At 57.1% G+C, this 13,001-nt stretch overlaps 2 protein-coding genes across 2 annotated transcripts in view; both read right to left on the bottom strand.

The window, feature by feature from the left end:
* Positions 1–13,001, bottom strand: part of LOC147111749 (mitogen-activated protein kinase kinase kinase kinase 4-like) — a 536,567-nt gene that overhangs the window by 67,160 nt on the left and 456,406 nt on the right.
* LOC147111750 (ataxin-2-like protein) overlaps positions 746–13,001 on the bottom strand; it is a 47,698-nt gene continuing 35,442 nt past the window's right edge. The window contains exons 10-12 of the mRNA XM_085998949.1: positions 10,745–10,932; positions 3,004–3,133; positions 746–927 (exon numbers count right to left, since the gene is read on the bottom strand). Coding sequence (XP_085855075.1) covers positions 761–927; positions 3,004–3,133; positions 10,745–10,932 — 485 coding nt within the window. The 3' untranslated portion in view covers positions 746–760. The remainder of the gene's footprint in view (positions 928–3,003; positions 3,134–10,744; positions 10,933–13,001) is intronic.

Here is a 13,001-nt window from a genome sequence, read left to right as displayed (position 1 = left end):
TTCAATCAAATCGTGGTTGATTTGAACCTCAACTCCATTTACCCGCCTTGGCTCCAGATTTTCGATACCCCAACAAAAATCCATCGATCTCAGACACAGCGAGAGACAGAGAGAGAGAGAGGGGGCAGGGGGGGAGAGCGAGAGGGGGCAGGGGGGAGCGAGAGGGGGCAGGGGGGAGCGAGAGGGGGCAGGGGGGAGCGAGAGGGGGCAGGGGGGGAGCGAGAGGGGGCAGGGGGGAGCGAGAGGGGGCAGGGGGGAGCGAGGGCAGGGGAGCGAGGGGCAGGGAGCGAGAGGGGCAGGGGGAGCGAGAGGGGGCAGGGGGAGCGAGAGGGGGCAGGGGGGAGCGAGAGGGGGCAGGGGGGAGCGAGAGGGGGCAGGGGGAGCGAGAGGGGGCAGGGGGAGCGAGAGGGGGCGAGCGAGGGGGCAAGGGGAGTGAGAGGGGCAAGGGGGAGCGAGAGGGGGCAGGGGAGCGAGAGGGGCCGGGGAAGCGAGAGGGGCCGGGGAAGCGAGAGGCAGAGAGAGAGAGAGTTACAGACAGCCAGAGGGGGAGCGAAAGAGGCAGGGGGGGCGAGGGGAGGCAGGGGGAGCGAAGAGGGGGCAGGGGGCAGGGGGAGCGAGAGGGGGCAAGGGGGAGCGAGAGGGGGCAGGGGGAGCGAGAGGCAGAGACAGAGAGAGAGTCAGCACAGAGAGAGAGAGAGATAGTCAACAGAGAGATAGTCAACAGAGAGAGAGAGAGAGAGAGAGAGAGAGAGAGATGACGTTAACCCTGAGCTAAGTTGAGAGGAGTCATCGGTACCTGTACGGGGCTGGGTGCAGCGTGCTGGCCCTGTTGCTGGCTCCCGGTCGGTGTGGTCGCAGGCTGAGGGTGCGGAGTGTGATGGTGGAGGGGCGTGGCGTGGGGGTAGGGCTGGGGAACGCCCGCCGACACTGCAAGAGAGAAGAGAAGTGGTTAGTCACGGCCAGCGGAGGCAGGGACCGAGCGCCCCCCCCCATCCCATCCCACCCCTTCCCTCCCTCCCTCCGTTACTCTCCGTTACTCTCCCTCACCCCCGGGTGTCCCACCCTCCCCCGTTACTCTCCCTCACCCCCGGGTGTCACACACTCCCCCCATCCCTCCGTTACACTGCCCACCCCTGGGGGTCCCACATTCCCCCCTCCCTCCGTTACACTGCCCCACCCCCGGGTGGTCCCACACTCCCCCCGTTACACTGCCCCACCCCCGGGTGTCACACACTCCCCCCTCCCTCCGTTACACTGCCCCACCCCTGGTGGTCCCACCCTCCGAAAGGATTGTTATAAATCTCATCATCAAAAAACTACTTATGAAATAACGCTAGACGGCCAGCTGGTGGCGCCGTCCAAGGAGTATAAATACTCGGGCGTGGGCCCAGCTTGTACAGGGACATTTTGTAAGACAAGGAGCTAGTGAAGTACAACTAGACCTCCAAGTTCTGAAACAAGTTGATTAAAGCCTTGCTTTATGCTCGAACCAAGTGCGTAGTGAGTTTTATTATGTGAAGGATGTTGACCCCTGCGTGAGAAGAGTCGGAAATCCGTCGCTCCGTCCTCAGGTGGGGGGGCGGTCACGCTCCCTTCCCCGCGTGAGATTGTTAGCCCAGAGCGCTGGGGTTCGGGAGCAGAGATCGAGCCACGCGCCCCGGGAGGGGACACGCAACCTCTCCCCCTCCCCACACACGTGCGGCAGGTAGTTAAACCAGAGGTCACAGTTTGAGCCCCATTCCCCCCCCCCCCACCGACCCCGGGAGGGGTCGCGCCCCCTTCCCCCCACCCCCGTGCGCGACAGGTCGCTATCTCCGTGGTCAAGGGTTTGAACCCCATCCTTTCATCTGCGGAGGGGGTCACGCTCTCCCCACCCCCCCGCTGTGTCCGTCTGACCGTCGGGCAGAGATCAGAGAGCAGAGTTCAGCAGGTGCATGGGAGCACCACCACCTCCAAGTTCCCCACCAGGTCACACACACACACCACCCTGACATAGAAACATAGAAGATAGGAGCAGGAGTCGGCCATTCGGCCCCTCGAGCCTGCTCTGCCATTCAATGAGATCATGGCTGATCATCCAAGTTCAGTACCCTGTCCCTGCCTTCTCCCCATATCCCTTGATCCCTTTAGCCTTAAGAAATATATCTAACTCCTTCTTGAATATATTTAATGAATTGGCCTCCACTGCCTTCTGTGGTAGAGAATTCCACAGGTTCACCACTCTCTGGGTGAAGAAATTCCTCCTCATCTCTGTCCTAAATGGCTTACCCCTTATCCTTAGACTGTGACCCCTGGTTCTGGACTCCCCGACCATCAGGAACATCCTTCCTGCATCTAGTCTGTCTAGTCCTGTTAGAATTTTATAAGTTTCAATGAGATCCCCTCTCATTCTTCTAAACTCCAGCGAGTACAAGCCCAATCGACCCAATCTCTCCTCATACGTCATTCCTGCCATCCCAGGTATAAGTCTGGTGAATCTTCGCTGAACTCCTTCCATGGCAAGAACATCCTTCCTCAGATAAGGTGACCAAAACTGCACACAATACTCAAGGTGTGGTCTCACCAAGGCCCTGCACAACTGCAGCAAGACATCCTTGCTCAGATAAGGACTTAGAAATATAATCGGCCATTCCTTCATCGTCGCTGGGTCAGAATCCTGGAACTCCCTCCCTGACAGCGCCGTGGGTGCACCTTCACCACCCGGACTGCAGCGGTTCAAGAGGGCGGCTCACCACCACCTTCTCGAGGGCGAATAAATGCTGGCCTTGCCAGCGACGCCCACATCCCAGAAAGAAATAAAGAAAAAACATTTGTCCCAAACCGGGGAGGGGTCACATCACGTCATCCCCTCCCGCCCTCCACCTCAGCGACAGGTCGTTATGCCAGAGGTCAAGAGTTGAAACCACATCGCTCCGGTACGTGTCACGCTCACCGCCCCCACACCCTCCCAACACGCTCCCAGCCAACCCCCCCAAACTGGACGGGAGGCAGGGCGCCACTTACCGTACATGGCCTGGGGAGGGGCCTGTTCCGCCGAGGGGTACTGGGGGCCGGAGCTGGAGACGATGGCCTGGGGATGGCCGGCGGAGCCCATCATGCGAGGGTTGCTCTGAATCATGGAGGCGTAGACGGGCTGCGGCAGAGAGAGAGAGAGAGAGAGAGAGAGAGAGAGAGAGGTGGGTGAGTTCATCGGAGAGCACACTACGATCGCGGGGGGGGGGCGGGGAACCTGACTGAGCTCTGCTCCCTCTGTGGCGGGGGTCACACAGAACAGGAAAGGCCCGGGAGCCGGGAGTTAGCCGATCTCACGCCCGGTGTGTGGGGTTACTGAGCCCCACTCATTTTCAGGGGTGGGGGGGGGGCGGTGGTGGGGCGGGGGAAAGATCCTGGAGTCGAGGAAACACGGGATGGCAAAAACAAACCATAAGATATCTCTGATCTGATCCTCTCTAACAAACTGAGCACAAGAGGACGCGCAACTCTCCTCTCACGCGCAGGCAACACCCTCTTGCTGCAACACACCCCCATCTCGCGCGCACCCCACCCTTCGCGCGCACACACACCAAAGTTCCCCATATATTTTCTTTGGGCGCGCGGTCCCTTTCACGGGCTGCGAGGCCCATTCAAACTTTCGTGCAGAATGAACGATTGAAAAGTCGATGATTGGCCTGCATGGGTTGTCCAGACAGCTTAGCGGGAACGCTGGCAGACAGACAGGCGCCCGCCTGCACTACACGCAGACAGACACGCAGACACACACACAGTTGCCCCCCCCCCACACACACAGTTGCCCCCCCACACACACACACAGTTGCCCCCCCACACACACAGTTGCCCCCCCCCACACACACAGTTGCCCCCCACACACAGTTGCCACCCCCACACACACAGTTGCCCCCCCCACACACACAGTTGCCCCCCCACACACACACACAGTTGCCCCCCACACACACAGTTGCCACCCCCACACACACAGTTGCCCCACACACACACACACAGTTGCCCCCCCCACACACACACACAGTTGCCACCCCCACACACACAGTTGCCCCCCACACACACACACACAGTTGCCCCCCACACACACACAGTTGCCCCCCCCCACACACACACACAGTTGCCCCCCCACACACACACACAGTTGCCCCACACACACACACACAGTTGCCCCCCCACACACACACACACACAGTTGCCCCCCCCACACACACACACAGTTGCCCCCCCACACACACAGTTGCCCCCCCCCACACACACAGTTGCCCCCCACACACAGTTGCCACCCCCACACACACAGTTGCCCCCCCCACACACACAGTTGCCCCCCCACACACACACACAGTTGCCCCCCACACACACAGTTGCCACCCCCACACACACAGTTGCCCCACACACACACAGTTGCCCCACACACACACACACAGTTGCCCCCCCCACACACACACACAGTTGCCACCCCCACACACACAGTTGCCCCCCGACACACACACACACAGTTGCCCCCCACACACACAGTTGCCACCCCCACACACACAGTTGCCCCCCCACACACACACACAGTTGCCCCCCACACACACACAGTTGCCCCCCCCCACACACACACACAGTTGCCCCCCCACACACACACACAGTTGCCCCACACACACACACACAGTTGCCCCCCCACACACACACACACACAGTTGCCCCCCCCACACACACACACAGTTGCCCCCACACACACACACAGTTGCCCCCCCACACACACAGTTGCCCCCCCCCCACACACACACACAGTTGCCCCCCCACACACACACAGTTGCCCCACACACACACACACACACACAGTTGCCCCCCCACACACACACAGTTGCCCCCCCACACACACACACAGTTGCCCCCCCACACACACACACAGTTGCCCCCCCACACACACACACACAGTTGCCCCCCCACACACACACACAGTTGCCCCCCCACACACAGTTGCCCCCACACACACACACAGTTGCCCCCCCACACACACAGTTGCCCCCACACACACACACAGTTGCCCCCCCCACACACACACACAGTTGCCCCCCCACACACACAGTTGCCCCCCCACACACACACAGTTGCCCCCCCCACACACACACACAGTTGCCCCCACACACACACACACAGTTGCCCCCCCCCACACACACACACAGTTGCCCCCACACACACAGTTGCCCCCCCCACACACACACAGTTGCCCCCCCCACACACACACACAGTTGCCCCCACACACACACACAGTTGCCCCCCCCACACACACACACAGTTGCCCCCCCCACACACACACACAGTTGCCCCCCCCACACACACACACAGTTGCCCCCCCCACACACACACACAGTTGCCCCCACACACACACACACAGTTGCCCCCCCCACACACACACACAGTTGCCCCCACACACACAGTTGCCCCCCCACACACACACACAGTTGCCCCCCCACACACACAGTTGCCCCCCCACACACACACACAGTTGCCCCCCCCCACACACAGTTGCCCCCCCACACACACACACAGTTGCCCCCCCCACACACACACAGTTGCCCCCCACACACACAGTTGCCACCCCCACACACACAGTTGCCCCCCCACACACACACACAGTTGCCCCCCCCACACACACACAGTTCCCCCCCCACACACACACACAGTTGCCCCCACACACACACACAGTTGCCCCCCCCACACACACAGTTGCCCCCCACACACACAGTTGCCACCCCCACACACAGTTGCCCCCCCCACACACACAGTTGCCCCCCACACACACAGTTGCCACCCCCACACACACAGTTGCCCCACACACACACACACAGTTGCCCCCACACACACAGTTGCCACCCCCACACACACAGTTGCCCCCACACACACACACAGTTGCCCCCCCACACACAAAGTTGCCCCCCACACACACAGTTGCCACCCCCACACACAGTTGCCCCACACACACACAGTTGCCCCACACACACACACACAGTTGCCCCCACACACACACACACAGTTGCCCCCACACACACACAGTTGCCCCCCCACACACACAGTTGCCCCCCCACACACACAGTTGCCCCCCCACACACACACAGTTGCCCTCCCACACACACACAGTTGCCCCCCCACACACACAGTTGCCCCCCACACACACACACAGTTGCCCCCACACACACACACACAGTTGCCCCCACACACACACACACAGTTGCCCCCCCCACACACACACACACAGTTGCCCCCCCCACACACATAATTCACAATTCAAATCGCTTTATTGGCATGATAAGTTACATCTTATGTTGCCAAAGCATCAAAATACATTTATGGTTTAGCACATAAACGCAGTTCTATTCATACAGTGTATAAACAGGTATATCCCCGAGTGTATAAATATACATTCGCATTGTTTATATATATTCTTTTCTTAGTTTACTGGTTGTCCCTCTGTTCATGGCAAGCTGTAACATAGTGTGCCGCCAGTGTTACACAGCTTCTCTCCTCTCCCAGTAGGAATGGGAGTTTTTGGTTGTCATTCAGATTTCTGAAATCAGGGCATATTTGTGAGAATTTTTGGTAGAAATTCTCCCTGATGCCCTGATATTTTCCACAGGCTGTGAGGAAGTGCATCTCTGTCTCCACTACTCCCTGACTGCAGTGAGAGCATATCCTGTCTTCTCTTGGCAGCCTGGTCTGCCTTTTTCGATCGCTAGGCTATGTTCGCTAAGTCTGTACCTTGTCAAGGTTCTTCTCAGTTTGTTATCCTTTACCATGGTCAGGTAATCAGCTATGTTGTATTGTCTGTTTAGGGCCAAGTAGCAATTGAGTTTGCTTTGGGTTTTTGTTGTTTCTGCCCAATATGTCAGATATTTTTCCTTTTGCTTAGCGACGATTGTGTTGGGTCGAATTCTTTGTGTTACCCTGTCACTGTCCTGGGGCTGGTTATTGTTAGTATTGTTAGTTACTTCACTGAGTCCCAGGACTAGTTGACTGAGGGTATTCTTCTTTATGGTCAGCTCTTGGCATTTCAGGGCGTCGTAGTGATAGCATTGGGGATTGCTCATTTGTAGGTGATTCCAAAATTTGGTGGCTCTTTTTTGGATAGTGATTATTAATGGATATTGGCCTAGTTCCGCCCTGCATGCATTGTTTACTGTTTTCCTTTGAGTGCGGAGGATACTTTTACAGAATTCTGCATGTAGGATCTCAATTGGGTGTTTGTCCCATTTTGCAAATTCTTGTTGAGTTAGCGGTCCCCATACCTCACTGCCATAGAGTGCAATTGGTTCAATTACTGATTTGAAAATTTTGAGCCAAATGCTAATTGGGATTTCTATTTGGATTGATTTTTTGATGGCATAGAAAGCCCTTCTTGCTTTCTCTTTCAGTTCATTCACAGCCAGTTTGAAGTTTCCCGTAGAACTGATTTTTAAGCCCAAGTATGTGTAGTTAGTGGTTTGTTCAATTTTGGTTGTTCCTACTGTGAAATTTATTTTGGGTCCCCGATGTTTGGATCTTTGCTGGAACACAAGGACTTTGGTTTTTTGGGGATTTATTGTCAGGGCCCAAGTCTGGCAGTACGACTCCAGCAGGTCCAGGTTCTGCTGTAGCCCCTCTTTAGTTGGTGACAGCAGAACCAGGTCGTCTGCATAGAGGAGGAATTTAACCTTGGATTCATATAGGGTGAGGCCGGGTGCTGTAGATTGTTCAAGTAGTTTTGCCAATTCATTTATGTAAATATTAAAGAGTGTCGGTGAGATTGGCGAGCCCTGCGTCACCCCCCGCCCCTGTGCGAAGTATTTTGTTTGTTTGTCTCCAATTTTAACTGCACATTTGTTGTTTGTATACATTGATTTAATTACATCATATGTTTTCCCTCCTACACCGCTTTCGATAAGTTTCAGGAATAAACCGTCATGCCAGATGGAGTCGAAAGCCTTCTGGAAATCTACAAAGCATGCGTAGATTTTGCTTTTGTTATGGTGAACGTGTTTGTCAATTAGGGTCTGTAGGGTGAAGATATGATCGGATGTTCTATAGTCACACACACACAGTTGCCCACACACACACACACAGTTGCCCCCACACACACACACAGTCGCCCCCCCCACACACACACACACACACACACACACACACACACAGTTGCCCCCCACACACACACACACAGTTGCCCCCACACACACACACAGATGCCCCCACACACACAGTTGCCCCCACACACACACACACAGTTGCCCCCCCCACACACAGAGACGCCCCCCCACACACACAGTTGCCCCCCCCACACACACACACAGTTGCCCCCCCACACATAGTTGCCCCCACACACACACAGTTGCCCCCACACACACACAGTTGCCCCCACACACACAGTTGCCCCCACACACACACAGTTGCCCCCACACACACACAGTTGCCCCCACACACACACAGTTGCCCCCACACACACACAGTTGCCCCCACACACACACACACACAGTTGCCCCCCCACACACACAGTTGCCCCCCCACACACACACAGTTGCCCCCCCCACACACACACACAGTTGCCCCCCCCACGCACACACAGTTGCCCCCCCACGCACACAGTTGCCCCCCCACACACACACAGTTGCCCCCCCACACACACACAGTTGCCCCCACACACACACACAGTTGCCCCCACACACACACACAGTTGCCCCCACACACACACACACACAGTTGCCCCCCCACACACAGTTGCCCCCACACACACACACACAGTTGCCCCCCCACACACACACACAGTTGCCCCCCCACACACACACACAGTTGCCCCCCACACACACACACAGTTGCCCCCACACACACACACAGTTGCCCCCCCACACACACACAGTTGCCCCCCCACACACACACAGTTGCCCCCCACACACACAGTTGCCCCCCCCCGCACACACACACAGTTGCCCCCCCACACACACACACAGTTGCCCCCACACACACACAGTTGCCCCCCCCTCACACACACACACAGTTGCCCCCCTCACACACACACACAGTTGCCCCCCCACACACACAGTTGCCCCCCCACACACACACACAGTTGCCCCCACACACACAGTTGCCCCACAACACACAGTTGCCCCCCCACACACAGTTGCCCCCCCACACACAGTTGCCCCCCCACACACACACACACAGTTGCCCCCACACACACACACACACAGTTGCCCCCACACACAGATGCCCCCACACACACACACACACAGTTGCCCCCACACACACAGTTGCCCCCCCACACACAGTTGCCCCCCCACACACACACAGTTGCCCCCACACACACACACACACAGTTGCCCCCACACACACACAGTTGCCCCCCCCACACACACACACAGTTGCCCCCACACACACACACAGTTGCCCCCACACACACACACACACAGTTGCCCCCCCACACACACACAGTTACCCCCCCACACACACACAGTTGCCCCCCCACACACACAGTTGCCCCCCACACACACACACACACAGTTGCCCCCCCTCACACACAGTTGCCCCCCCACACACACACAGTTGCCCCCCCACACACACAGTTGCCCCCCCACACACACACACACACAGTTGCCCCCCCCACACACACACAGTTGCCCCCCCACACACACACAGTTGCCCCCCCACACACACACACACAGTTGCCCCCCCACACACACACAGTTGCCCCCCCCCACACACACAGTTGCCCCCCCCACACACACACAGTTGCCCCCCCCACACACACACAGTTACCTCCCCCACACACACACACAGTTGCCCCCCCACACACACATAGTTGCCCCCACACACACAGTTGCCCCCCCACACACAGTTGCCCCCACACACACACAGTTGCCCCCCCACACACACAGTTGCCCCCCCACACACACAGTTGCCCCCCCACACACACAGTTGCCCCCCCACACACACACAGTTGCCCCCACACACACACACAGTTGCCCCCACACACACACAGTTGCCCCCACACACACACACAGTTGCCCCCACACACACACAGTTGCCCCCACACACACACACAGTTGCCCCCACACACACACACACAGTTGCCCCCACACACACACACAGTTGCCCCCACACACACACACACAGTTGCCCCCACACACACACACAGTTGCCCCCACACACACACACAGTTGCCCCCACACACACACACACAGTTGCCCCCCCCACACACACACACACACAGTTGCCCCCCACACACACAGTTGCCCCCCCACACACACAGTTGCCCCCCCACACACACAGTTGCCCCCCCCACACACACAGTTGCCCCCCCCACACACACAGTTGCCCCCCCCACACACACACACAGTTGCCCCCCACACACACACAGTTGCCCCCGCACACACACACACAGTTGCCCCCGCACACACACACAGTTGCCCCCGCACACACAGTTGCCCCCGCACACACACACACACAGTTGCCCCCGCACACACACACACAGTTGCCCCCGCACACACACACACAGTTGCCCCCGCACACACACACACAGTTGCCCCCGCACACACACACACAGTTGCCCCCGCACACACACACACAGTTGCCCCCGCACACACACACACAGTTGCCCCCGCACGCACACACACAGTTGCCCACGCACGCACACACACAGTGGCCCACGCACGCACGCCCGCACGCACACACTTGCCCAGTCGTGCGCGCGCGCGCACACTCACACTCCCGCACACAGTCCGAGACCACCTACCTGGGAATGGTACTGTGCCATGGCCTGCATCATGGCGGGCTGCCCGGCGAACTGCTGCGGGCTGTAGGGCAGGTAGGGCGGAGAGTAGGGTCCTGCCACCAAGGGAGGGCCAGCGGCCGAGGCAGCTTGCATGATGGGAGGTGCAGAGGGAGGGTGGTGCTGCTCCGAGCGCTGGGGAGGCACAGAACCTGAGGAAAGAGGGGAGGAGCAGGAGGAGACGGCAACTCTTTTAGGGCAAATAACAAAGTATTTACAACATAGAAACAGGCCATTCGGCCCAACAGGTTTATGCTCCTCCCTCTATCTAACCCCATCAGCATATCCTTCTATTCCTTTCTCCCTCATGCACTTATCGAGCTTCTCCTTGAATGTATCTCTGTTATTCGCCTCTTTCTAGTAAATCCAGCCAGACCAGAACTGTGCACAGTGCTCCAAGTGTGGCCTAACCAGACCGGAACAGAGCACAGTGCTCCAAGTGTGGTCTAACCAGACCAGAACTGTGCACAGTGCTCCAAGTGTGGTCTAACCAGACCAGAACTGTGCACAGTGCTCCAAGTGTGGTCTAACCAGACCAGAACTGTACACAGTGCTCCAAGTGTGGTCTAACCAGACCAGAACTGTGCACAGTGCTCCAAGTGTGGTCTAACCAGAGCGGAACTGTGCACAGTGCTTCAAGTGTGGTCTAACCAGACCAGAACTGTGCACAGTGCTCCAAGTGTGGTCTAACCAGACCAGAACTGTGCACAGTGCTCCAAGTGTGGTCTAACCAGACCAGAACTGTGCACAGTGCTCCAAGTGTGGTCTAATCAGACCAGAACTGTGCACAGTGCTCCAAGTGTGGTCTAACCAGACCGGAACTGTGCACAGTGCTCCAAGTGTGGTCTAACCAGACCAGAACTGTGCACAGTGCTCCAAGTGTGCTCTAACCAGACCAGAACTGTGCACAGTGCTCCAAGTGTGGTCTAACCAGACCAGAACTGTGCACAGTGCTCCAAGTGTGGTCTAACCAGACCGGAACTGTGCACAGTGCTCCAAGTGTGGTCTAATCAGACCAGAACTGTGCACAGTGCTCCAAGTGTGGTCTAACCAGACCAGAACGGTGCACATTGCTCCAACTGTGGTCTAACCAGACCAGAACTGTGCACAGTGCTCCAAGTGTGGTCTAACCAGACCAGAACTGTGCACAGTGCTCCAAGTGTGCTCTAACCAGACCAGAACTGTGCACAGTGCTCCAAGTGTGGTCTAACCAGACCAGAACTGTGCACAGTGCTCCAAGTGTGGTCTAACCAGACCAGAACTGTGCACAGTGCTCCAAGTGTGCTCTAACCAGACCAGAACTGTGCACAGTGCTCCAAGTGTGGTCTAACCAGACCAGAACTGTGCACAGTGCTCCAAGTGTGGTCTAACCAGACCGGAACTGTGCACAGTGCTCCAAGTGTGGTCTAATCAGACCAGAACTGTGCACAGTGCTCCAAGTGTGGTCTAACCAGACCAGAACGGTGCACATTGCTCCAACTGTGGTCTAACCAGACCAGAACTGTGCACAGTGCTCCAAGTGTGGTCTAACCAAGAGACTATTCCAATGCTCTCCAGATCAATCATTTCATAATTTTAAAATTTCAGGTCAATCATCTCCATTTTATACACAAACCCTGCGACTCCCCTCCGCTCCCCCACCCGCCCCCAGTAACAGTTCAAACACCCTGCACATCCCAGTTAAACCCAGCTCGGGACCCTGCAGATTTCATAGTTAACATGAAGAGCATAAGAATTAGGAGCAGGAGTCGGCCATTCGGCCCCTCGATCCTGCTCCGCCATTCAATAAGATCATGGCTGATCATCGACCTCAACTCCACTTTCCCGCCCGATCTCCATATCCCTCGATTCCCCGAGAGTCCAAAACTCTATCGATCTCAGCCTTGAATATACTCAACGACTGAGCCTCCACAGCCCTCTGGGGTAGAGAATTCCAAAGATTCACCGCCCTCTGAGTGAAGAAATTCCTCCTCATCTCAGTCCTAAATGGCCGACCCCTTATCCTGAGACTGTGCCCCCTGGTTCTAGACTCTCCAGCCAGGGGAAACAGCCTCTCAGCATCGACCCTGTCAATCCCCCTCAGAATCTTGTATGTTTCAATGAGATCACCTCTCATTCTTCTAAACTCCAGAGAATATCGGCCCATTCTACACAATCTCTCCTCATAGGACAGCCCTCTCATCCCAACATTGCCCTGTGACTGCGCTCCATTCACGTGCTG

Source organism: Somniosus microcephalus, chromosome 10, assembly GCF_052327205.1.
Source record: "Somniosus microcephalus isolate GS21.2 chromosome 10, FLI_Smic_1.0, whole genome shotgun sequence".
In the NCBI taxonomy this organism is placed as follows: Eukaryota; Metazoa; Chordata; class Chondrichthyes; order Squaliformes; family Somniosidae; genus Somniosus; species Somniosus microcephalus.
This window is presented reverse-complemented; position numbering and strand designations above follow the sequence as displayed.